Genomic DNA, 23,036 nt, shown 5'->3' with positions numbered 1-23,036 from the left:
TACAACATCCATTTTACTCTATTTTAAGTTATTTTCAAAAATAAATATGAACATACACACTATTTTTTATTGACCTCTAATTTTTGCTCTTTATCTCCACAAAATATAATAAAACGCTGTAAACCCTCTCTCTCGCTCTCGCGTACACACACAAATACAAGAAAAAAAAGCCTCTCTCTCGCTCTCGCGTACACACACAAAAACACAAAAAAAAAAAGCCTCTCTCTCTCTCTCTCTCGCAACACAAAAACAAAAAAAAAAAAAAAAAAGCTTGTTGTGCACAATCTTCATTAATCCATCTACCTACCATCACCAATTATGTCGTGAAGCATGGGTTTGGTAGGATTATGAGCTGAAATATAAGCTGCATCAGGCGTCATGCTTGTACTTGTTCCCGAATTCACGTAACTAAAATCAGCTGTCATGGTTGCACTCGTTCTTGAATTCATATAACCAATATCAGCATGTGAAGTTGAACTATCGGCATCCGTCGCAAAAGTAGTTGCATCCGTGTACTTCCAGTCGGTTAGGTATCCAGGTCTTGAAGTCACGGATGGCACCTCAATGTCTCCGGTGAGCATCGCCACCACACGAGACATTGAGGGCCGCAAGGCTGGGGATGCTTGCGTGCATAAAAGAGCTACACCGATGATCCTTTTCACTGCATTTGCATCATATTGTGGTACAGTTGGGTCCACCAGCTCAAGCTCCCTACCGTTTTCGTGAAGATTCCATGCCTGAAATAGCATACCGTACATTCATGATGACCAAGAATTGTTACTATGTCCATGAAAATTCTAACGCAAACCTAGTTTCAAAAGGTTAAAACTAGAGGACATACCCATTCAAGAAGATATATCATATCATCTTCCAAACCTAAGTCAGCGTTCGGCCGGCCACTGATGATCTCCATGGCTACAACTCCAAAGCTGAATACATCAGCCTTTTCGGTAAGACGGCCGCGCATAGCATATTCTGGTGCTAGATATCCTCTACGCCATCGGACCAGAAAAACGGACACAATTATACACTTACTTTAGCAAGTCTAATATTTCAAAGTTGCTCCGAAGTAAATCTTGGATCAGTGAAACATGTCTTACATTGTGCCTGCAACTCGAGTGCTAATATGGGTCTTCTTGTCATCATATAATTTGGCTAAACCAAAGTCGGAGATTTTAGGGGTGAGGTCAGAATCAAGCAGAATGTTGCTGGCCTTCACATCTCTGTGAACAATTCGTAGTCGAGATTCCTCATGAAGATAAGCAAGACCTCTAGCTACTCCCAAGCATATGTCAAAACGGGTTGCCCAGTCCAGATATAGGCTTTTACCCTCTGTTCCATCAGAGCAGATCAATTTAATCCCCAGTGCAGAAAAGCTCTTGTATAACATATAGGCATAAAGTTAATTTACCAGTTCCAAACAAGAGGTGATCAAGGCTCTTGTTCTCGAGATACTCATAAACGAGCAATCGTTTATCTCCCTCAATGCAGCAACCATATAGTTTTACAAGATTACGGTGTTGCACAGCAGATATAGTAGCAATCTCCGCCACAAACTGACTCTTTCCTTGATGCGATGCCATGGATAATTGTTTAACGGCCACCACTCTTCCATCTTCAAGTTTTCCCTGTTAATGCTCAATACAGTGGATATAATACTCTTCACACTATGTTTGATGGGTAAGAAATACAGATTTCCTTATCAGCTTCAAAAGTTAGTGGAAATCATGCATCTTCTTCTCTCTCCCTATTTTGATCTCTTTTCAAATTTGATTATACATGTGTCAGCTTAATTTTCTTCAATTCAATTTCTTTTTTATACAGTGAACATGGGACATATCGTTCAAACAAGCGTTTACCTTGTAAACAGGTCCGAATCCTCCCTCTCCTAGCTTATTATCAGGACTGAAGTCATCTGTCGCAGTTTTAAGTTCGGAGTAACTGAAAGTGTAAGGCCGCACATCAACCCCCAGTAACACTGCAAATTCATAGCAATAGTTCATAAAGATAGTCCACTCTTGTTTTCATATAACATTTCTGCCACTAGTCATATATTTCTGGTTGCCGATCTTTCCTTACCTTCATCCTCAAAATTTTTCTGCCTTTTTCTTCTACGATAGACATAATATACTGCAGCTAATGAAAGCAAACTTGCAGCAGCTACTGACACGACAATCCCCACAATCAGACCAGTATGGTTCTTCTTCTCACCAGGAGGATTGTTTGAGACAGAAGGAACGAAATCTGTTGAACAATTTAGTATCAATACTGGCAATGGATTCAAGAAAACAAGCTTAAAATTTCTGGGGGCAGCCTGTTTTTCTAGTTCATATGTACCTGGAGTAGCGCGTATTGCTGAAATCAACGGTCCATATGTAGCTTGGGCAGGTACACAGCAAGTCCCTTTTCCTCCCCAAAAGAGATGGATCTCGAGAAAGTTTTCCAACACCTCAGCCTTGAATTCCCTCACAACAGCTCTTAAATCGGTCTTGTTGGCTTCTCTTGCTATGTCAAAGTCTTTAACTTGCAGATTTCCCTGAAGCAAATAAATATAGATCCCATCAAGTCCATTCGGATCACAAGATGAAAAATATATCCACTTACTTTAACACATACCTGGACATATATATCAAAAACACGCCTCCCGACACTCCTCCAAGTTCTAGTACCTAGGATCATTGTCTCAGCAAATTGGAGGCTTACAGTGTAGTTACCATTCTCCAGGCCTAAGCCATAGTATCTTAATGATCCAGCTGAAATTCGAGCAGTTTGGAACAACTCGGAGTCCAAAGTATTTGTAAATTGCGATGAAGAGGAGCTTTGATATTGTGGACTACTACTTTCAGCCGGGAGACCAGCATTGCTAACTGCCCATCTGCCCGTACGGGGCATGTAATATGTTGCTGGACCAAGAGTCTCGTTGTCCATCTCATATATGGTCTGATCAGAAGACCTAATCTGCAGCCCACCACAGTTAATTGCAAAGTTGGAATCTGCACACCACCATTCAGAAAGAATCTGTCAATTGTCAACGATATTAACTTTGTATGTCTGCGTTTTCAGATAAGTAAAGATGCATTAGCATGCGCTCTCATAACTAATGTATCTCTGTCTGATGTGGTGGTCGAAATAGATATATCACTTACAAATAGGAGATCCTCGATAGCAAGGAAAGTTCCTCTGAAGACAATTCAATCCAGCCGGCAAAGCACTAAAAAGCAGAGAAGACGAAAGTTTAGTTATGACTGATAAACGTAGTAGATGAGAAGTAAATCTAACTAAAAGTTTCATAGAATGTGTGTATAAATTCACCTGCCGTTAGAATTATCGATTGTGAAGTTGTTTGCGACCAAATTACTACATGAAAGAAGGATTCTGATGTCAGCGTGCACTTATAGCAGTTTAAAAGATGAGAAAATGTAACACTGGACGACTATGAATGTACAAGAACTGGGTTTATTCAATCATACAGCTGTAAATTCTGCTCACTGATCCAAGACGGAAAGCTTCCTGATAACTCATTGTATGACAAATCTCTACAAGCAAAATACTGGGATGTTAGGCATGCATGCCTGAAACTTGTATCTTGGCTTTGTATAATATTCAAAAATTAACTACATTTATTTCATCCTGTTTAATACTATGCTTACTAACAGAATCTCAATGTTGCACCAAACATTCCTATAGCATGAATACTCACATGTTCCCGAGAGACGGACTCTTCTGTGATGGCAGTGCACCGGTTAACCGGTTATTACCAAGATACCTGAAGATTTCAAAAGGCAAAATAAGTAGTTTTCTTAAATTATCAACTTTTTTCGTTTGGCTAGCAATCGTAAGCAAGTAGTTTATAATTCATTACAAGTTAGTGAGAACACTGTGATTGAAAAGGCTTTCTGGAATTCTTGCCGTCAAATTGTTGAAGCTCAAATCCCTGGAAAAACATAGCATTACCACATTCATTCGATGATTTATCAACTGTAGAAGATTTCAAGTTCATATCAGGATGATAGCTTTCATGCTGAAAGAGATACTTACAGGAGAAACAAACTCCGGAATTCACTGACATATGAAGGTATGGAACCAGAAATATTATTGTTCCGTAAGACTCTGGCAAAATAGTCTCAGTCATTAGTTCAATGTTGGCAATCGAAAGTGCAAGAAGCTATGCTTTATATCCTTACAAGGTAGCTAGAGACGTCATATTTCTGAGGAAGTTGAGCGAAGAGCTCCCATTTGATAGATCACTTATTCTCCTGAGCATCACATTCGGACGTAAATATCAGCTTCTGCAAAGGATAGTGAAAGAAATACTGGAACATACAAGGAGAAAAAAGAGGATAACTTACAAGTCATTCAACAAGGATAAACTGGAAAATGATGGCGGTATTGAACCTTGAAACGAATTTCCTTGAAACCTCCTGTAGAAATAGAGAAAAAGCCTATCACAAGCTATAAAATGTTAGATAAAAGTATCACTCGCAATAACGTATAGACATGGGAAAACGAAATGGATATTGTTCTCACAGTTGGACGAGGTTTGCCCAATTTCCGATGAAGTCAGGTATCGGGCCTGTGAATTCGTTGTCTGATGCCCACCTGAAAAATCCCGAAAACCATTTCCAGAGGACAGATCAATTGACAAAATCAAAGTCAAATGATTAACTAGGAGATATTGAGTTTATTTGTGCTCTCACACTCTCTCCAAGCTTCGTAGATTAGCAAATGTTTGAGGTATTGGACCACTGACTCCAGCACTATTAATATATCTATCAAGACGAAAGATGAAACTGTAAGTAAGAAGTCAACCAGAATGTTCGAGCAAATGGAACTGTCTGTGGCTCCAAACGAGAGTATGAATCAAGATAACGATGAAATGAGAACTATGTGAACTTACATCTGTGTTAGTCTTGTTAGGTTCCCAAGTTCAGACGGTAATGGGCCAGAGAAGTTGTTTGTGCCAAAGCTCCTAACATAACACATGAATAACATCAATGCAAGAATATATATTCCAATTCGCGCTCGTAATTATATGTTACATGCAAGAAGACTAATCTGCTGGATGATTGAAACTAAACGGACTTACAATGATCTTAAGTCAGTCAGCAATCCAAGTTCCCTCGGAACTTCCCCTGATAATGCATTTGTACCGAAGCTCCTGACAATATGAAATCACTAAATCTCAAGATCTCCTCCACATGAACACTGTTGATTGAAAACATTCAAACACACAATCAAAATGAAATAAAAGAAAATATATATGCGTACAAGTACTGCATGCGGTTGAGAGTGCCAATGGCTGCTGGAATTGGACCTGTCAAATAATTTTGAGCTAGGTTTCTGCAATAAAAGAAAAGTGAAAGTTAACATTCTAGTGTACATCTTTTCACCTTAACATAACCAATGTTGAAATTAAACATACAGATCATCCATATAGGTCAAATTCCAGAGCTCGTCTGGTATTGGACCGGCAACATCCAGTGCATAAACTCTCCTGAAAAGGTAGGACGCAATCAATCAATTTTTATGACTTGTACTGAGTCAGAGTAGGTAAAATGTTAGAAATTCTGAATATAATATTGTGTCCTGTATGTCTACTTACATAGCGGTAATGTGGCAGGTAGAGCCACTATCGTACGAGCAGTCACATTTAATGCCCGGATTCAAGTTTCCAACTTCAGTTGCATCGATGGCTACGCCGCTGCATAATTCACCACTAATGTTCCAATTACTTGTGGCTGCAATTCTCCATCGTTGGAACATAGCGTTTAGAGCTCTTGCTGTGAATCAAATCAATCGCCAAAGTTTAGGACACGTCTAATGAAACAAATGTCATAAACTTAGTAAAGAATGGAAGAATATGGAAAACTGCATTTTCAAGATTTTCAGGACTAGGTATTGGTTGTCCTTGTAGAGGCCTAGCTCAGACACATTACAATGATGATGACTCCATGAGATTTTGAGTTTGAGTCATATTAAAATTACGTTTTCGAGATTTTGAAGGCTCACGATTAAAATGTTGTGATTTCGAATTACATGAATGTGATGTATGACTATTTTTACAATAATTTATTATTTTTTTATCTTGTTTTAATGTATTCGTTAATTTGAATTATTGATGTATTGATTAGTATTTAAATTTAAATATATATATTGAATGATATACATATATAATGAATGGCATACTAAAAAATAAAAAGTAGGATCACTTGTGTGACACATTTAATTATAAATTTTGTTTACATTTCATTAGTTGTGAATATTATTGATCGATATTTTCTAATAAAAAGAATAAGAGCTCTTATTGATACGATAACTAGTCATGAACTTAAGTGTTTGGCTACGTTACATGTAACAAAAGAGTATGACTGAGTTCATATAATTTCCATGTAAATTAATTGAGGAAAATAGGTGGTGACTTTAAAGGGTGTTTGGTTAAATTTATTCAACTTATAAGATGTTTTATAAATTTAAAAAAATATTAAATATAATTCTACAAATAAATTCTTAAAATATTAGAACTTATACGATATTGTATTGTAATAATAGCCAAAAGAAAACCACTAAACTGTTAGAATTTAGAATTATACAACAAATATTTTTATTTGGGGCAAAAAAGCCACCATCTGTATTAAAGGTAAAAGTGAATATTAACAAAATAACAAGGGTGTTTTGATTTCTTAAAACAAAGGGATAATTACAGTCCCCATCCTTGAGGTAAAGTATAATTATACGTAAATTCCCTATGATTTGAAAAATTATACCTAGTACTTTTGATATTTGCTTTCGTTTAACAAATAGCTCATTCCGTTAGTTAAAATTCACTAAATTTATTGATATTAACCAAAAAAAACCTAAAAGAAATTTATTATTTACCCTCAATTGACTTATTACTAACTTGTTGCATGTTAAATATTATTTTTCGAACTAAATTATCCTTATAACAGTGAAAATATACATCGTTACATGCATTAAAAGGAGAAGATGTATAAGGATAATTTGATTATAAAAAAATTATTTAATGTAACAAATCAGTAATAAGTCAATCGTGGATAAATATAGATTTTTTTTTAATTATTTTGTTCATATCAATAAATTTGGTGAATTTTGACTAATGAATGAGCTTATTTGTTAGACTAAAACAAAACTAAGGAGATCTATGTTAATTACATCAAATCTCAGGAGAGGGGAGTGTAATTATCCCTAAAATAAAATTAAAAAACTTAAAAAATATTATAAAAAAAAAGGTTGATCTTATTCTCTTTCCCTAAGAGTTTATAAGATTCTAAATTTTTTATTTTTGAATTTTATAAGCTTTTCAAAAAAAATCATAAAACAGTTTAATAAAATTTATAAGTTGTGCAAAACACCTTGGGATGAAAATTTCATCAGTGTGAACTATGAGGTGGTGAAAAGTCTATTCTACAATCATAGTGCAAATATTTTTAATGAAAAACCAAAAAAGTTGACAATGAAGAAAGTGATATCTGTTATTATTTATTTATAATTAATTAATTAAATAATACTTTCCTTTCCAAAGAAGATAAAAGCAAACAAAGGCTAAAGACGAGAAGAAAATGTAATTGACTAATCAAATATTATTTGATGATTTTCTTTGACTTTTGTTTGTGATCTGAACTTGGCTCAATGACGGCGTTCACACCCGAAAATCTTTCCAGGGGTTTCCTGGAATGAGATTCAAAACTCAGGGGTGAAAAATATAATTCTCAGAAAATATGGAGGCCAGCTTGTCAATCCGAGATTAGTAATATAATACATATCAAGGAACACGTGGGGGAACAGAGGTCAGAATTCAAAATTTGGCACCCAATTAAAATAATTAGGAAAAAAAGAAAGGGAATTGACCAAAAACATTACCATAATGTTTGGATTCATTTTCTGAGTGTTTTGTTGTATTTTGTGGAAATAGAGAGAGAAAAACAAAGATAAATAAGTGTGTGTTAGAGATAGTATGTATGTTTGGATTTATTTTTGGAGATAATTTAAAATAAGTATTATATATTTAATGTTGTGTTTTGGGAGACAAAAATTACTATTCATTGTCAAATCTTGTCTTTGGTGGTAATTTAAAATAAGTATTATATGTTTAATGTTGTATTTTGGGAGACAAAAATTACTATTTATTGTCAAATCATGCCTTTTTTATACATATTTATGTATATGTGTGTATATATATATATATTTTTATGTTAAAACAGTTAAAAACACCTAAATAAGGTGTTTTTAAATGATGGCAAACATTGAGTATGTTTTGACTTGTCTCGGAAATAAGTTAAAAATGAAAACAAACATAGTGTACATGACTAACTTTCTTTTTTATTTTTATTTTTTTGTAAACAGATAATTAGTTGACTTTATCACAAAGATGATGAAAATTTAATCTATGTTGCAATCTTGATATTTTAATGAAAAATCAATATGCATTGAACTGAATGAAATAAAAATTAAAAAGAGGTTATCAATCTACACATTTTCAAGTCAGCTTATAATTCTTTTAAAACATCTTATAAGGTACTTAAAAGTTTATAAGATTTTGAAAATAATAAAAACTAAATAAAAAAAGAAGGTTATAATATTCAAACACAAGATATGAGAAGTATAGAAGGAACTTTTTTTTTTAAAAAAAATATTAACTTATTTTTAAATTTTAACAAATTTCTTCAATTTTGATCATATTAATGATAAAAAATCAAAATTTTAACAAATTTCTTCAATTTGATAATATTGGTACTAAAAAGTTGTCATCACTGATATCATATAAGTACTATAACATTATTTTATCAAAATATTTCAAAAGCGTACTTTTAAAATAAAACATATAAAATTACAAAATAATTTAAATAAGTTTAAACAAAATCCCTCTAAATTAGACTATTTAAAAATTAATATAAATGCATTATTCATTAAAATTTCCACCCATCTAATGTTTTTCTGCAGATTAAACTCCTCTATTGTTAAGAATTGATTTGTATTTTTTTTTTGTATAAAATAGAGATATGAATAACGGATAAATGCAAATTACCCTTGAAATATTAAAAAATGGCAAAAAATAAAAAAAACTCTAAAAAAAGGGGCAAAAAACCTTCCATCGTTTTAAATAAAGAAACATATTACCCCTCTACTGGGAAGTGTAGTTCATTCATTTACTTTTACGATTTATTCAGTAATTAGGATAAAAATAATCATCTACAAACTGAAATGGCTAAACCATTCACAAAAATGAAATAAATGAACTATACTTATCAACAAATAGAATAATATACTCCTTTATTAAAAAGTTGAAAAGACTCTTTTGTTTTTTTTAGGGGGTTGGGGGGGGGGGTCTGCTACTTTTTCAATATTTCAATAGGATAATAATTATCCCTGTGAATAACATACGGATAATATCATGAAATCTTTGGTATGGATTCTAGTTTGTGCGTTAATAGGGCTAGGGTTTTATTTATATTTATTAGTTAGTAATTAGTGGCATAATAATCATAATTAAAACCAACCGATCGATCAGTTGTTCCGAAAACAAATTTCTCATATGTAAAACATGCATGAAACAGAAAAAGCTAATCACTGTTCCCAGAAGAGAGAGAGAGAGAAATAATTAGGCGCACCTTCAACAGGATCGGTGGTGGCATTCGTAGTTCTGTTTTGAGCTCCGGCGGTGTCCATCAGTTGGCCAAAGGCCACCACACAGCACAACACCAGCAAGCTCCGCCGTGAGTTCAGACGCACTGGAGGCGCCGCCGCCGCCACCATCTCGAATATGTAATACGGCTTTCTTTTGATGAATATGAGAAGAAAATTCAGCAAAGCGGTGCGCGATCTGATATATATATATATATATATATATATATATCAACTTTTACGAATTCAGCTTTTTCGCATGCGTGCGAGTGTGTGTGTGTGTGTGAATGGCTACTGCTTCCTGATTCTTTCAAGATGATATGATTATTTTGTAGAGGGGGGTTGAATAATACTAATAGATTAGGTTAAATTATGATTATTTCAGATGCTACACAATTACAAATTTCATACGTATACATACTCTTTGGAGGCGGTGCGACGACTTGTCAGTTCCGGTGTTCTTTGTCAACGAACTGTGCGGGCTGTCGTCATGCCTCACCCTTCTTTATCTTTTGAAAAATATTGTAAAATCTTTTTTTCAAATGAATAAATTATTTTTTTATAGAAAAAATAATAATAATTTATCTTGTGTTTTTTAAAATGAAGTAACGGGTAAAATGTTATTTATTATTCATGAAGTTAATTTACTCATTTGCAATATCACAGAAAGGTAAATTGCATTAAACCCTCATTTTCTTCATCACGGATCCAATTTGTGGATAAAATTCATTTTGAATTCTCGATATTTGATTTCAACTTTAAAATAGTTTCTATCTTTTTAACTCATTTTAAATTAGTTCTTCCGATTTGGCGACTGATTTTCCCATACTTCCCTTATAACTTTTTTTTTAACGTTTACAAAAAAAATATTTTAGTCATTCACTTTTCATTTTTTTAAGGAGAAAAAAATATATATTATAAAAAAATTATGATAAAAAATTTCACTTAATGAGAAGACTAATTTGAATAGAGTTTAAAAAGAAAGGGAAAATTTTAAATTTAAAATCAAACATCGAGAACCAAAATAAATTGACCCTAATATTTATAGTAATTGTAGTTAATTTGAATCAATCACATTAATGTAACTTACAACGACAAGTTCTATGGATCTTCATAATACCATATCACCTGAATGGCTCAACTCGACCCGAATTATATTGATGGGTATGCACATACCACCCCGGCAAAAAGACTAAACTAACCCTCATTAAGGGTATTTTAGTCATTACGCGATTAGGATCCGCGTGCTTTATAGCGGGCGGGTCGCGGAGGACCCGACCCGGATCGCACATATTGACCGAAGACCCGGACAATGACAGCCGTTCGATCAGAACATACACCGATAAGATAAGGCCACGTGGCCCAGTACTTGACGTACAACTGTGTTCTATAAATAGACCCCGATGCGCCATAAATGAGGTAACTGTTATGCATTAATGGAGATCGAACTTTGAGATTGCATACATTTCACTCGATCAACCTAACTTGAGCGTCGGAGGGTCATTGTCGGGGACGTGCCCGACGAGCTCACGGTTCGTGTTTTATTCTCAGGGGACCCAAAATCTATTTCGGAAGAGTTAGTCGATCAGCAGTGAGATCGTCTCAGGAGATCGAATAATTCGACCTGGATCAGTTGGCGCCGTCTGTGGGAACATCTGAGAATTCTTTATCATTATGGAAGGTTCATCGAGGAGAAGTGCAGCGGAGGAGGAGACACCCAGGAAAGGAACAGGAGCCACCATTCAACTAACTCCTGACGAGTTGCAGAAAATGATAGAAGAGGCAAGTCGAAAAGCAATTGTAGAATACGAAAGGAGAACAACGACCCCCCTGGTCAAAGAAACGGCTAGAAGGCAGTTATTCGAAAATGTGGAACCATTGAGAGAATCAAGGGTGCAAGGTGAACAGGAACATCACAGCAAGCGACCAGCGTCGTCCGATGCATGCTCTAGCAGTCACGGACGCGCGAAGAGAAGGGAGCCCGTGATATCCTGGGCCGAAGTAGAAAGTGTGGGCAAACAGATACACAGCCTGAATAAACAGATCGATGAGTTGAGGAAGCGAGGGGAGATCGTTTCGTAGAACAAAAATTCTCCTTTCTGCAACGACATCCTGATTCAAACAATTGAACCGGGGTTCAGAGTACCTGACCTGAGGAGATATGATGGGATGAGGGATCCGCAGGAGCATGTGGCGGCATTAGAAATGGTGATGAACCTCTACGGACAATCAGCCCCAATAATGGCAAAACTATTTGCGACCACACTCACGGGGAAAGCTCAGGAGTGGTTCACAAACCTGCCTCGAGGGAGCATTGAATCCTATGAGCAGCTCGTGCAAAAATTCAACTTCCACTTCGCGAGCAAGAAGAAGCAGAAGAGATCCGCCACCCATCTGTTCAACATCCGGCAGAGAGAAGATGAAACTTTGAAAAATTTCATGGGCCGGTTCAACAATGAAACCCTGGAGGTGCAGGAGTTAAGGATTGACATGCTCGTGAGCATCCTCATTCACGGGCTCAGGAAGAGTTCTTTCGCATCCGCCCTCGCGCGAGACCCGCCCGTCGACGTCGAACAATTGATGGCATTAGCACAGAAGTATATCGACGAAGAGGAGATGAACGCGATGAAAGATTCAGAACGAAGAGAGCGAGATTACATCCCTAGGCGACCTCAAGAGGTCAGAGGAGGAGGAAGCGACAAGCCTAAAACGGAGAAGCGGAAGGAACCCTAGTACATCACGAAGTACCACAACTACACTCCTTTAGCCATGTCGCGAGAGAAGGCCCTGATGATGGTTAAGAATGCTGATGTGCTGAAGTGGCCCAGACATACGAGATACACCCCCTCCAAGAAAACTTCTAACAAATACTGCCGTTTCCATCCGGAGAGGGGACACAATACCGAGGAATGCTATCAGCTGAAGGACGAGATCGAAAGGCTCGTTAGGCAGGGGCATTTTCGAGATCGTGTGCCCCCAAATTGTAAAATCGGTGGAGAAGGAAGGAGAAGCAGATCGAGAAGCCGCGATCGGGATAGAAACCCGGGCCCATAAAAAATCGACAGGGTCCCGATGGGCGGAAACAATGCACCCACCAAGGGTATCATATACACGATCGCAGGAGGACCGACCGCGGGAGATTCGAGCCGAACACGAAAGAGATGCGCTCGAGCGGCCGACTCGATCCGAGAAAAGGAATTTGTGCTGAAGGTTGAGGATGAAGAGGCTATCTCGTTCAACAGTTCAGACAGACTGGAGGAGGGCGGAGAACAGAACGACCCGATGGTCGTCAAGCTAGATATTGCGAACTTCACCGTTCACAAAGTGTTGATTGATAGTGGGAGCTCAGCGGACATCATCTTCAAAAACGTGGTGGATCGGATGGGGCTGGAGAACGCGAGGCTCGAACCCGTGAAAACCCCGTTAGTCGGCTTCGGGGGAAGCGAAGTGGCCTCACTGGGAACGATTGAACTGCCAGTGTTCATGGGAGAGGAGCCAAAAGGAAAACCCTGATGGTCAAGTTCTTGGTGGTGGATACTCCATTCACATACAACGTTATATTAGGTCGGCCGGGACTGAACTCATTCCGGGCGGTCATCTCCACGTACCACATGAAGATGAAGTTCTCTACCGAATACGGGATCGGGGAAGTATCGTGCGACCAGAAAGAGGCTCGGAAATGCTACAACCTGTCTATAAAGGGAGAGCCGAGGTCGAAGAAGCAGAAAGTCAGAGAGGATGCGGAGCCCCGACCGTATGAGGCCGAGCACTTAAAGCCCAGCGAGGAATACAAGGCTATACGGCTCGTACGGGAAGACCCCAGCAAAACGACCCGGATAGGGTCCAGCATGAATGATGGAGAGATGGCCATGATTGACTTCCTGCGAAAGAATGCTGATATGTTTGCATGGAGCCCATCGGATTTCACCAGAATCGACCCAGAGGTCATTGTACATCGATTGAATATGGACCCGATGGCCCGACCCGTGCAACAGAGGAAGAGAACTTTTGGCAGCGACAAGAACGAAGCTATCAGGCAAGAGGTCGAAAAGCTGTTGAAAGCCGGATATGTATCGAAAATCCAGTACATGAATTGGCTTTCCAATGTAGTACTCGTCCCGAATCTTCAGGAAAATGGCGAATGTGCGTAGATTTCACGGACCTGAACAAGGCCTGTCCGAAAGACCCGTACCCGCTACCTCGGATCGACACCATGGTGGATTCGACCGCGGGATTCGAGCTCTTCTCAATGATGGATGCATATCAAGGATATCACCAGATCCGAATGGCAGAGGAGGATAGAGACAAAACTTCCTTCGTCACAGAGAAGGGGATTTATTGCTACAACATGATACCGTTCGGACTGAAGAATGCGGGCGCGACCTACCAGCGGTTGGTCAATAAGATGTTCGGCGATTTGCTCGGAAAGACCATGGAGGTGTACGTCGATGACATGCTAGTCAAGAGTAAGAGGTCGCAGGACTACATCAAAGATCTCTCTCAAGCGTTCAGCATAATGAGGTCGCACGGAATGAAGCTCAATCCGGACAAATGTACCTTTGGGGTGACCGGGGGAAAGTTTCTGGGGTACATGATCAGTGAACGTGGAATAGAGGCAAACCCAGAAAAGATTCAAGCCATAATGGGTCTGAAGTCGCCCAATTCGATCAAAGAGGTACAGATGCTTACGGGAAAGATCGCATCCTTAAGCAGATTTATATCTCGATCGGCAGACAGGAGCTTGCCGGTTTTTAAAGTCTTAAGGAAACCTAAGAACTTCACGTGGACACCAGAGTGCGACCAGGCTTGACAGGAGTTGAAGGAATACCTCACAAAGCCTCCACTGCTCGCGAACCCGAAGGAAAGGGAGATATTGTTTTTGTATCTAGGGGTGTCCGAAAATGCGGTCAGCTCGGTGTTGGTAAGGGAAGAAGCTAGCAATCAAAATCCAGTCTACTATGTCAGTAAAATGCTCCAGGGGGCCGAATCACGATATTCGGAGATGGAAAAACTCGCCCTCGCCTTAGTTGTAACAGCTCGAAAATTGCGACCATATTTCCAATCGCACAAAGTGGTGGTGCTGACGAACCACCCCCTCAAACACTTGATGTCGCGACCCGAAGCTTCCGGAAGATTGATTAAGTGGGCAGTAGAATTGGGGCAGCACGATATTGAGTATCAGCTCAGAACAGCCCAGAAAGCGCAGGTGCTAGCAGATTTCATGACAGAGTTAGTCAGCGATCAGAAAGAGACCGGAACAGTCGAACAGCCTTGTTCGAAATGGATACTGCATGTCGATGGGTCCTCTAACGCGAATAATGGAGGAGCAGGCATATTGATCCAAGGACCAGAGGGAGTCGAGATCGAAGTTGCCGCTCGCCTGTTATTCCCGGTGACAAACAATGAGGCGGAGTATGAGGCATTGGTATTGGGATTGGAGCTCGCATATGAAGCAGGTGCTCGGGATATGGAAGTTTTTACTGACTCACAGTTGATTGCTATGCAAATCGAAGGAACATACGAGACGAGAGAGAGAACAATGACCCAATATAAAGAGATCGTGCAGCGATTGATGGGGAAGTTCAGTAGATGCTTCGTTTTGCAAGTCCCCAGAATAAAGAACGACAAAGCGGATGCTCTGTCGAAGTTTGGAGCGGCAATGGATGGAATCCGAGATCGCAAAATCACAGCCTTAGTACACGAGCAGTCGGCCCTGGCGAGTAGAACAGAAGTCCAGGTCGTCTCAGAGGCAGGGTCTTGGATGAACGAAATCGTAAGATACCTCGAGGACGGGACGTTGCCTGGCGATCCGGTGGCGGCGAAGAGAGTCAGATTTTGAGCTGCTCGATTCACGTTGTTGGAGGGCCAGCTCTACAAACGGACAGTGGACGGTCCTCTCTTGAAATGCCTGGATGAAGAGAGAGCCCTTTACGTGATGCGTGAAATACATGAGGGAAGTTGTGGCAATCATTCAGGTGCGAGATCGCTGGCTCAGAAAGTGATGCAACAAGGATATTTCTGGCCCACCCTAGTCGAAGACTCGAAGAATTTAGTGAGAAAATGTGAAAGCTGCCAGAGGTATGCCTCCTTAATACATCAGCCCGCGACCCCGATGGAACCGATCAGAATAGCATGTCCATTCGATCAATGGGGAATCGACATCGTGGGACCCTTTCCACCCGCGCAAGCTCAGAAAAAATTCATCATTGTGGCGGTCGAATATTTCTCCAAGTGGGTCGAAGCGGAAGCCGTGGCCAAAATATCTGAGAAGGAAGTTATCAACTTCATCTGGAAGAACATCATATGCAGATTCGGTATACCTCGGATATTAATATCTGACAATGGCACACAGTTTCAAGGTAGAAAGATCACGGAATGGTGCAAAGAACTGAAGATCGCACAGCACTTCACAGCAGTCGCGAACCCCCAAGCGAACGGGCAGACCGAGGTGACTAACCGGACGATCTTGCAACACTTGAAGACACGCCTCGAGAACAAGGGATCGTGGGTTGGCGAACTGCCAGGGGTCCTGTGGGCGTATCGTACGATCCCACGGACGGCTACAGGCGAAACCCCTTTCTGCCTGGTATACGAGACAGAGGCTATCATTCCGGTAGAAATTGGAGAGGAGTCGCAGAGGGTCATACAGTACGAGCCCGAGACAAACCGAAAGGAGCGAAGCTTCGACCTTACAGTAATTGAGGAGAAGAGAGAGGTCGCGTATGCCCGAATTTTGCATCACAAGGGACTGATGATGAAAAGCCATGATCGCAAAATTCGACCACGACAACTGCAGGTGGGAGATCTCGTATTCAAAAAAGTAGAAGCCTCCAAGCACGTGGGAAAGCTAGAACCGCCCTGGGAGGGGCCCTACAAAGTGAACGAGATCCGAAGAAGGGGCACATACAAGCTACAAGACATGCAAGGTCGAGATCTACCGCGTCCTTGGAACATACAGAACTTGAAGAAGTTCTATGCTTGAAGTAAGGAGCCTGTGAAAGACCATCATAGATCGGAGGAGCCTGTGAAAGGCCAACGAAGAGATCGAACAAGGAGCCTGCGAAAGGCCATCAACGACTAGATCGAAGGAGCCTGTGAAAGGCCAACGAAGAGATCGAACAAGGAGCCTGTGAAAGGCCATCAAAGACTAGATCGAACAAGGAGCCTGTGAAAGGCCATCGACTAAGAAATCATATTCGAGGACCCCAAGAGTTACCGAATAAGATATAAGGTTAGGGAGATCATATCTTGTATATTGGGCATCATCATCGCTGAACATATCAATGATTCAAGAGTTATACTTGCTGTAATTTACCCAACGTGATTTATAAAACTGTATTTGTTTTCGTGCTTATCTTCGTGTGTGCATCTTCCTATGTCTTTATTATCATTCGTTACTTGAAACTTCTAAGTACAAAACGCGAACTGAAAAAGACGCGTCCAACATGCGGTCTGAAAAAGACGCACCCGAGCAAAACGCGAACTAAAAAAGACGCATCCAACATGCTATCTGAAAAAGACGCACTCAAGATGCGAACTGAAAAAGATGCGTCCAACATGCGATCTGAAAAAGACGCACTCAAGACGCGAACTAAAAAAGACGCGTCCAACATGCGATCTGAAAAAGACGCACCCGAGCAAAACGCGAACTGAAAAAGACGCGTCCAACATGCGATCTGAAAAAGACGCACTCAACGAAACGCGAACTGAAAAAGACGCGTCCAACATGCAATCTGAAAAAGACGCATTAAAGCAAAACGCGAACTGAAAAAGACGCACCCCAGACATACGATCCGAGAAAAATGTGTTGCAGGAGCCAACTGGAAGAACGATCGAAAGGAGGCAAGCTTCATGCGATCAGAGAGACATGCAATTGGAAAATAAAGAAGCAAAATACGCGAGCTGCCAAAAGTTGGAAGAAAATTTTTCCATTAACAAAATGTCATATACAGGGGTCATAAAAAATCCTCACCTCGATGTCCTGTTTACAAAAATGATATTTCTAAGAATCACTAGGATTTACATTTTGATCAGTCAGCTCAAATCCTATTACAAAAATAGAAGATCGGGATTGATCAGGCATCAGCTTCCACCTCTAGCTCGTCCCTCAGGACCATGAATTCGTCATCTTTCAGCTCAGGATCCGGGGGCAGGGGCTGGAGGTCGCCATCAAGCGAGATGTCCAATTTGCTGCGGTCAAAAGACTCGTGAAATCCGCTAAGCTTTTCGACCTGAGACAAGCAGGTCTCATAGCCTTTGGCGAACGAGTCCGCAGACTTGATCTCGAGAGCGGTCGTGAAGGTGTCGGTCTTCAAAAAATCACAAACCGCGGACATCCTAGAGCCGGCCAAGATGCGTTGATGTTCTTCGATCGGAATGCGACCGGCTTGGCCTTCTTCCACCCCATGCTTGTGGCCCTCCTCGAGGCCAACCTCACGCCCGGCCTCGAATGCCTCTTTCTTGGCCTCCGATAGAGCCACTTCATGTTCAGAGCGGAGGATCTCTTTCTCCTTCTTGGAGGCATCGAGCTCGGCTCGCAGCTTTTGGACCTCGTCGCTCAAAGCCAGCAGATTATCCTCCTGTTTACGCTCTTCCTTGTCTCGCTCTGCCAACTGAGACTTAAGATTCTGCACCTTTTGATCAGATTGAATGAAACTCCTTTGGTAATGGGTGCACTTAAGACTCAGGCTCCGGACGAAGGTCATGACCTGCAAGGTCGAAGACAGCGAATAAGAAGATCGAACTGAAGGAAAATCGAGGTCGATCAGCCGATAGATGTACCTGAACCAAGGAGTGAGCCGCGAACTCCTCGAGCCGAATGGGGCTGTTCGTCACCAGCGACCCTTGATCGCGAACGGAAACAAAGAAGTTGTATACAGCAAAAGTGTCGTTTCCTGCTTCGCCATAAAGGGACGAGCTCGACATATCATCCCACTCCGGGGGCGGCACGTTACCTCGAAGAGCCGCCCGGCTCTCTTCCCAGCATGAGGCGAGCTGCGCCACTCGCAAAAACTTATCCCGATCTTCTTCTGCTCCAGTCTTGTCTGCGGCTTCCTTAGCCATCCTGCTCAGCACATGCGGGCCTTGCGATTTGGGAGGAGGGGGGTGAGAAGGCTCTGCTGGCTCCTTGCCCTTGCCTTTGTCGCCGGGTCCTAGCTTGGATTTAGGCCCGTGACCCTTCATCGATGAGGATTGTTTCCTCTTCTTAGATCGTTCCTCGGAAAGAGGACCTTGGTTCCCCTGGTCAACCCCCTGCTCACCACTAGCCTCGTCCAAGTTCAGTTCTAGCTCAGAGGAGTTGTAGCCGAGGTGACCATGGGCGGAAGGCGTCTCCTCGCTGTCGATCGGAATGGGCTGCTGGACAGCCGGGTCCGCAGCCGCCAGAGCTTTCGAGGGAACTGGGGCAGGCAGGTTAGGGTCCAATGAGCCTGCGACCCCTTTTCCTTTCTTCATTGCGTCCGAAGGGCCTGCGACCTCCCCCCCCCCCTTCCTCGCCTTATTCTGAGATGCGGTCCTCCGCAAAGCCGTGCGCGAGCTCATGATTATACTATCTGCAAAAAGAGAAGTGAGTACGAGCAAGCATAACAGCAGCCACTACAATAGAACCGAAAGGAGAATCACCTAGGGACTCTTCGATATGGAGGGACGCTGGAGAGAGCCCAGATAATTGCCAAACCTTCTCAGTGAGAAGCTTCTTGGGATCGTACTTATAGAACGTTAAGCTCCTTATCTGATCGCCCTCCAGCCCCCCTCCACTTATTTTCGGGGCAGGCTTATACTTGGTCCACTCATTTCTAAAGGGCAAGACACCTCTAGGAGGTCGAACGAAAATGTAGCGATCTAACCAGGCTCCTACATTCGACTTCAGGGCGCTCAAATACCCGCAATCGGGCTTGGCCGAGAGATAGAAAAAACCTCGACTACCGGACCGCTTCGAAGTGGTGAAAGAATACAAACTCCAAAAATTGTCAAAACTGGGTTCTAAGCCTAGAAATTGCATCATTACCACGAAAAGAACGATATGAGTTCCAGAGTTGGGAGAGAGCTGCATAGGACAGAGCCCTAATTTATTCAAAATCGCAGCTATAGAAGGAGCCAAAGGAAATCGCAGCCCGGCGTCGAGGTGCTTAATAGAAAAGGCGCAAAACCCCTCAGGAGGACGATGCATGCGATCAAAGGTAGCAGGAATGATGATATCGAAATCGGAAGGTATATGGTATTTTTCCCTAATTGACTAGACGGGCGATCTAACCTTGCTGACCACGGCCTCCTAAGGGTTTTTTGCAAGTCTGTCCTGAAATTTTACAAGGGTTGAAGGGCCGGTTTGTTTATCGTTAAGTTTAGCAGCAGGAAACTTCTTGTTCCTCTTGGGAGAGGTAGAATACGACCCATGCGAAGACTTAGACACCGACCTAGACCCAGACCTTGGTGACAAACCCGACCTGGACTCAGAAGAAGACCCAGAAGCAGACTCTGATTGGGACGAAGAGGACCTAGAACCAGATCGTGGCTTAGAGCCAGATCGCAACTTAGAATTCGGCTAGAGCTGGAAGACATCGTACCTTAAAGCAGGATGACTCTAGAAGCCGCAGATCGAATGCGAACTCGAAGTTGAAAGTCCTGGTCGCTTGAAGTCTATGCGTGAGGTAGAGCCAAGAGCTCAAATGGTGGGGTATTTATAGGAGGACCGCTCTGGAGAAACGCGCCGAAGGTCAACCGACGGGATTTCGCCACGTGTCCGCGGTGATAGCCAATCGACGGACATGACGGTTCGACTTCCTCGAAGGCAACGAACTTGCACTTTGAAAAAGTGGGGAGTAATGATGGGTATGCACATACCACCCCGGCAAAAAGACTAAACTAGCCCTCATTAAGGGTATTTTAGTCATTATGCGATCAGGATCCGCGTGTTTTATAGCGGGCGGGTCGCGGAGGACCCGATCCGGATCGCACATATTGACCGAAGACCCGGACAATGACAGCCGTTCGATCAGAACATACACCGATAAGATAAGGCCACGTGGCCTAGTACTTGACGTACAACTGTGTTCTATAAATAGACCCTGATGCGCCATAAATGAGGTAACTGTTATGCATTAATGGAGATCGAACTTTGAGATCGCATACATTTCACTCGATCAACCTAACTTGAGCGTCGGAGGGTCATTGTCGGGGACGTGCCCGACGAGCTCACGGTTCGTGTTTTATTCTCAGGGGACCCAAAATCTGTTTCGGAAGAGTTAGTCGATCATCAGTGAGATCGTCTCAGGAGATCGAATAATTCGACCTGGATCATATATCATGAACTGTTACCTAATTTTGACAACGTTTGGAGATGTTTTGGTGTTTTAATTTCCATCATTTGTTATTAGGAGCATAGCTTTGAACAGACAATCGATGGATGAGGAGTTTAATTGATGTGGGCTTAATTTGAAACTTCTTTGCTGATCAATAAAAGTCTTGCGATATTGTCTACTTCATGGCGTCAGCATTAATGTAACTTAACCAATCACAACAAAAAGAGACAGGACTGTCCACTCCGGGTAGGGTTAACTCCTTTGCATTTCATATATCAACCATTCATTAACTCTACTAATCTTAGTGGGTGTGGGGTCCAAATTCGAAAATATCTAAAAACACACCCTATGTTTGGTTTTGTGTCTCCATACCTTCACTAGGTGTGTAGAAATTTTCACTATATTTGTTTTCATTTTCAACTTATTTTCGAGACAAGTCAAAACATACCCAATGTTTGCCATCATTCAAAAACACCTTATTTAGGTGTTTTTAACTGTTTTAGCATAAAAACATACATATATATATACACATATATACATAAATATATATAAAAAAGACAGGATTTGACAATGAATAGTAATTTTTGTCTCCCAAAATATAACATTAAACATATAATACTTATTTTAAATTATCTCCAAAGACATGATTTGACAATGAATAGTAATTTTTGTCTCCCAAAACACAACATTAAATATATAATACTTATTTTTAATTATCTCCAAAAATAAATCCAAACATACATACTATCTCTAACACACACTTATTTATCTTTGTTTTTCTCTCTCTATTTTCACAAAATACAACAAAACACTCAGAAAACGAATCCAAACATTATGTTTAGTTTTTTTTTTTTTTCTCCCTTTCTTCTCTCTTTCTTCTTTTTGGATTTCTTCTCTCTCTCTCTCTCTTCTTTCTTTTCTGTCAGCTTTTTCTCTTTCTTTTCTTTCTTCTTTCTTTTTTCTTCTCTCTCCTTTTTTTAATTGTTTTTCTAAAATTATTTGTATTATATGTATTATATATTATTTAATATATAATATATGTGAAATATAATTAATAATTAATACTAAAAAATAATTATTAACTTATGAAACTATTGATATTAAAGATATTTACTATCAATGCTACTTGGTTAAAATATTTAAAATTTTTCTACCTAACTGAAAAATTGTAGCAGTTGCGTACACTACTGACAATATATCAGTATTATATACTTAATTCGTATTTTTATTACTTCAATTATTTATTAAAATTTATCAGTTTATATATAAAAATATAATGAATATATTTTCAACATGTTATATAGTGCTTTAACGCTTGATTACAATTTTTTTCAATTTAGACCATTTAAATCTTTTGTACTCATAATTTTTCCTATTTCAATGAAATATTTGAGAAATTTGAAAATTGAGGACAATATACCAATAATACATACTTAATTCTAATTTTTTTATTTAAATTTTATATATTATGTTTTTTCATTCCAAAGATAAAGTCTAACAAAATCATTTTGGAGACAATACTACAATGTATTTAATTATGCATTAAATTTATAATTATTATTTAAAATATAAAAAGAAATGCCTCAATAAAAAAAATTACTTAACATAAATATATATATATATATATATTATATTTCACTAACAAACAAAATACTATATACATACACATATATATTACTAAATATATATATTAAAAGACATGATTTGACAATAAACAGTAACTCCTGTCTCCCAAATCCCAACATCAAACCTACACCACTTATTTTATAATATTTTATATTATCTCAAAACACAAATCCAAACATACCATCTATCTCAAAATACATACTTACTCATCTCTATTTTTCTCTCTCTATCTTCAAAATACAAAAACAAAAACACCCAAAATATTAATCCAAACATAATGAAGATTTCAAGTGTTGATAGTCCAAGTAGTTGTGACGGCCAAATCAGCTAATAAATCTAATACAAGAATTTAACGAAATAATAAGAGGTAAAAAATTTATAAAATTATATTAATTAAATGAACAATTGAAATATTTATAATTATATTTCAATTATATTTTTTTTATTAAATAATATATAAAGTATAATAATATC

At 39.8% G+C, this 23,036-nt stretch overlaps 4 protein-coding genes across 4 annotated transcripts; 3 read left to right on the top strand and 1 right to left on the bottom strand.

The window, feature by feature from the left end:
* LOC105176633 (putative LRR receptor-like serine/threonine-protein kinase At1g56140) lies at positions 1 to 10,019 on the bottom strand. The gene is made up of 24 exons (XM_020698852.2): positions 9,627 to 10,019; positions 5,603 to 5,780; positions 5,423 to 5,494; positions 5,269 to 5,340; positions 5,087 to 5,158; positions 4,898 to 4,969; positions 4,698 to 4,769; positions 4,528 to 4,599; positions 4,350 to 4,421; positions 4,185 to 4,256; positions 4,039 to 4,110; positions 3,863 to 3,934; positions 3,701 to 3,766; positions 3,471 to 3,536; positions 3,313 to 3,357; positions 3,147 to 3,211; positions 2,617 to 2,993; positions 2,338 to 2,536; positions 2,080 to 2,244; positions 1,860 to 1,978; positions 1,412 to 1,628; positions 1,101 to 1,332; positions 842 to 992; positions 1 to 737 (listed from the first exon to the last, which is right to left on the bottom strand). The coding sequence occupies exons 1-24, from the start codon at positions 9,769 to 9,771 to the stop codon at positions 300 to 302; spliced, it is 3,183 nt and encodes a 1,060-aa protein (XP_020554511.1). The 5' UTR covers positions 9,772 to 10,019; the 3' UTR covers positions 1 to 299.
* Positions 10,020 to 11,808: 1,789 nt separating this feature from the next.
* Positions 11,809 to 12,372, top strand: LOC105176639 (uncharacterized). The gene has a single exon (XM_011099508.1). The coding sequence runs from the start codon at positions 11,809 to 11,811 to the stop codon at positions 12,370 to 12,372; it is 564 nt and encodes a 187-aa protein (XP_011097810.1).
* A 339-nt stretch (positions 12,373 to 12,711) lies between these two features.
* On the top strand, positions 12,712 to 13,152 carry LOC148784458 (uncharacterized). Its single transcript, XM_088876843.1, has one exon. The coding sequence runs from the start codon at positions 12,712 to 12,714 to the stop codon at positions 13,150 to 13,152; it is 441 nt and encodes a 146-aa protein (XP_088732969.1).
* Positions 13,153 to 14,641: 1,489 nt separating this feature from the next.
* On the top strand, positions 14,642 to 15,478 carry LOC148784457 (uncharacterized). Its single transcript, XM_088876842.1, has one exon. The coding sequence runs from the start codon at positions 14,642 to 14,644 to the stop codon at positions 15,476 to 15,478; it is 837 nt and encodes a 278-aa protein (XP_088732968.1).
* Positions 15,479 to 23,036: the final 7,558 nt, after the last annotated feature.

This window comes from Sesamum indicum, linkage group LG13, assembly GCF_026168435.1.
Source record: "Sesamum indicum cultivar Baizhima isolate 11 linkage group LG13, ASM2616843v1, whole genome shotgun sequence".
Taxonomy (NCBI): domain Eukaryota; kingdom Viridiplantae; phylum Streptophyta; class Magnoliopsida; order Lamiales; family Pedaliaceae; genus Sesamum; species Sesamum indicum.
Note: the sequence above shows the minus strand (reverse complement) of the source record. Positions and strands in the feature narration are given on the sequence as shown.

Excerpts from the sequence above, each read along its gene's own strand:
- LOC105176633 (XM_020698852.2), bottom strand. The coding sequence starts at position 9,771 with ATGGTGGCGGCGGCGGCGCCTCCAGTGCGTCTGAACTCACGGCGGAGC. Across the intron at positions 5,781-9,626 it reads CACCACCGATCCTGTTGAAG|CAAGAGCTCTAAACGCTATG; the intron begins GTGCGCCTAATT and ends TTTGATTCACAG. Across the intron at positions 1,333-1,411 it reads TCACCTCTTGTTTGGAACTG|AGGGTAAAAGCCTATATCTG; the intron begins GTAAATTAACTT and ends CTGATGGAACAG.
- LOC105176639 (XM_011099508.1), top strand. The coding sequence starts at position 11,809 with ATGAGGGATCCGCAGGAGCATGTGGCGGCATTAGAAATGGTGATGAAC.
- LOC148784458 (XM_088876843.1), top strand. The coding sequence starts at position 12,712 with ATGGGCGGAAACAATGCACCCACCAAGGGTATCATATACACGATCGCA.
- LOC148784457 (XM_088876842.1), top strand. The coding sequence starts at position 14,642 with ATGGAAAAACTCGCCCTCGCCTTAGTTGTAACAGCTCGAAAATTGCGA.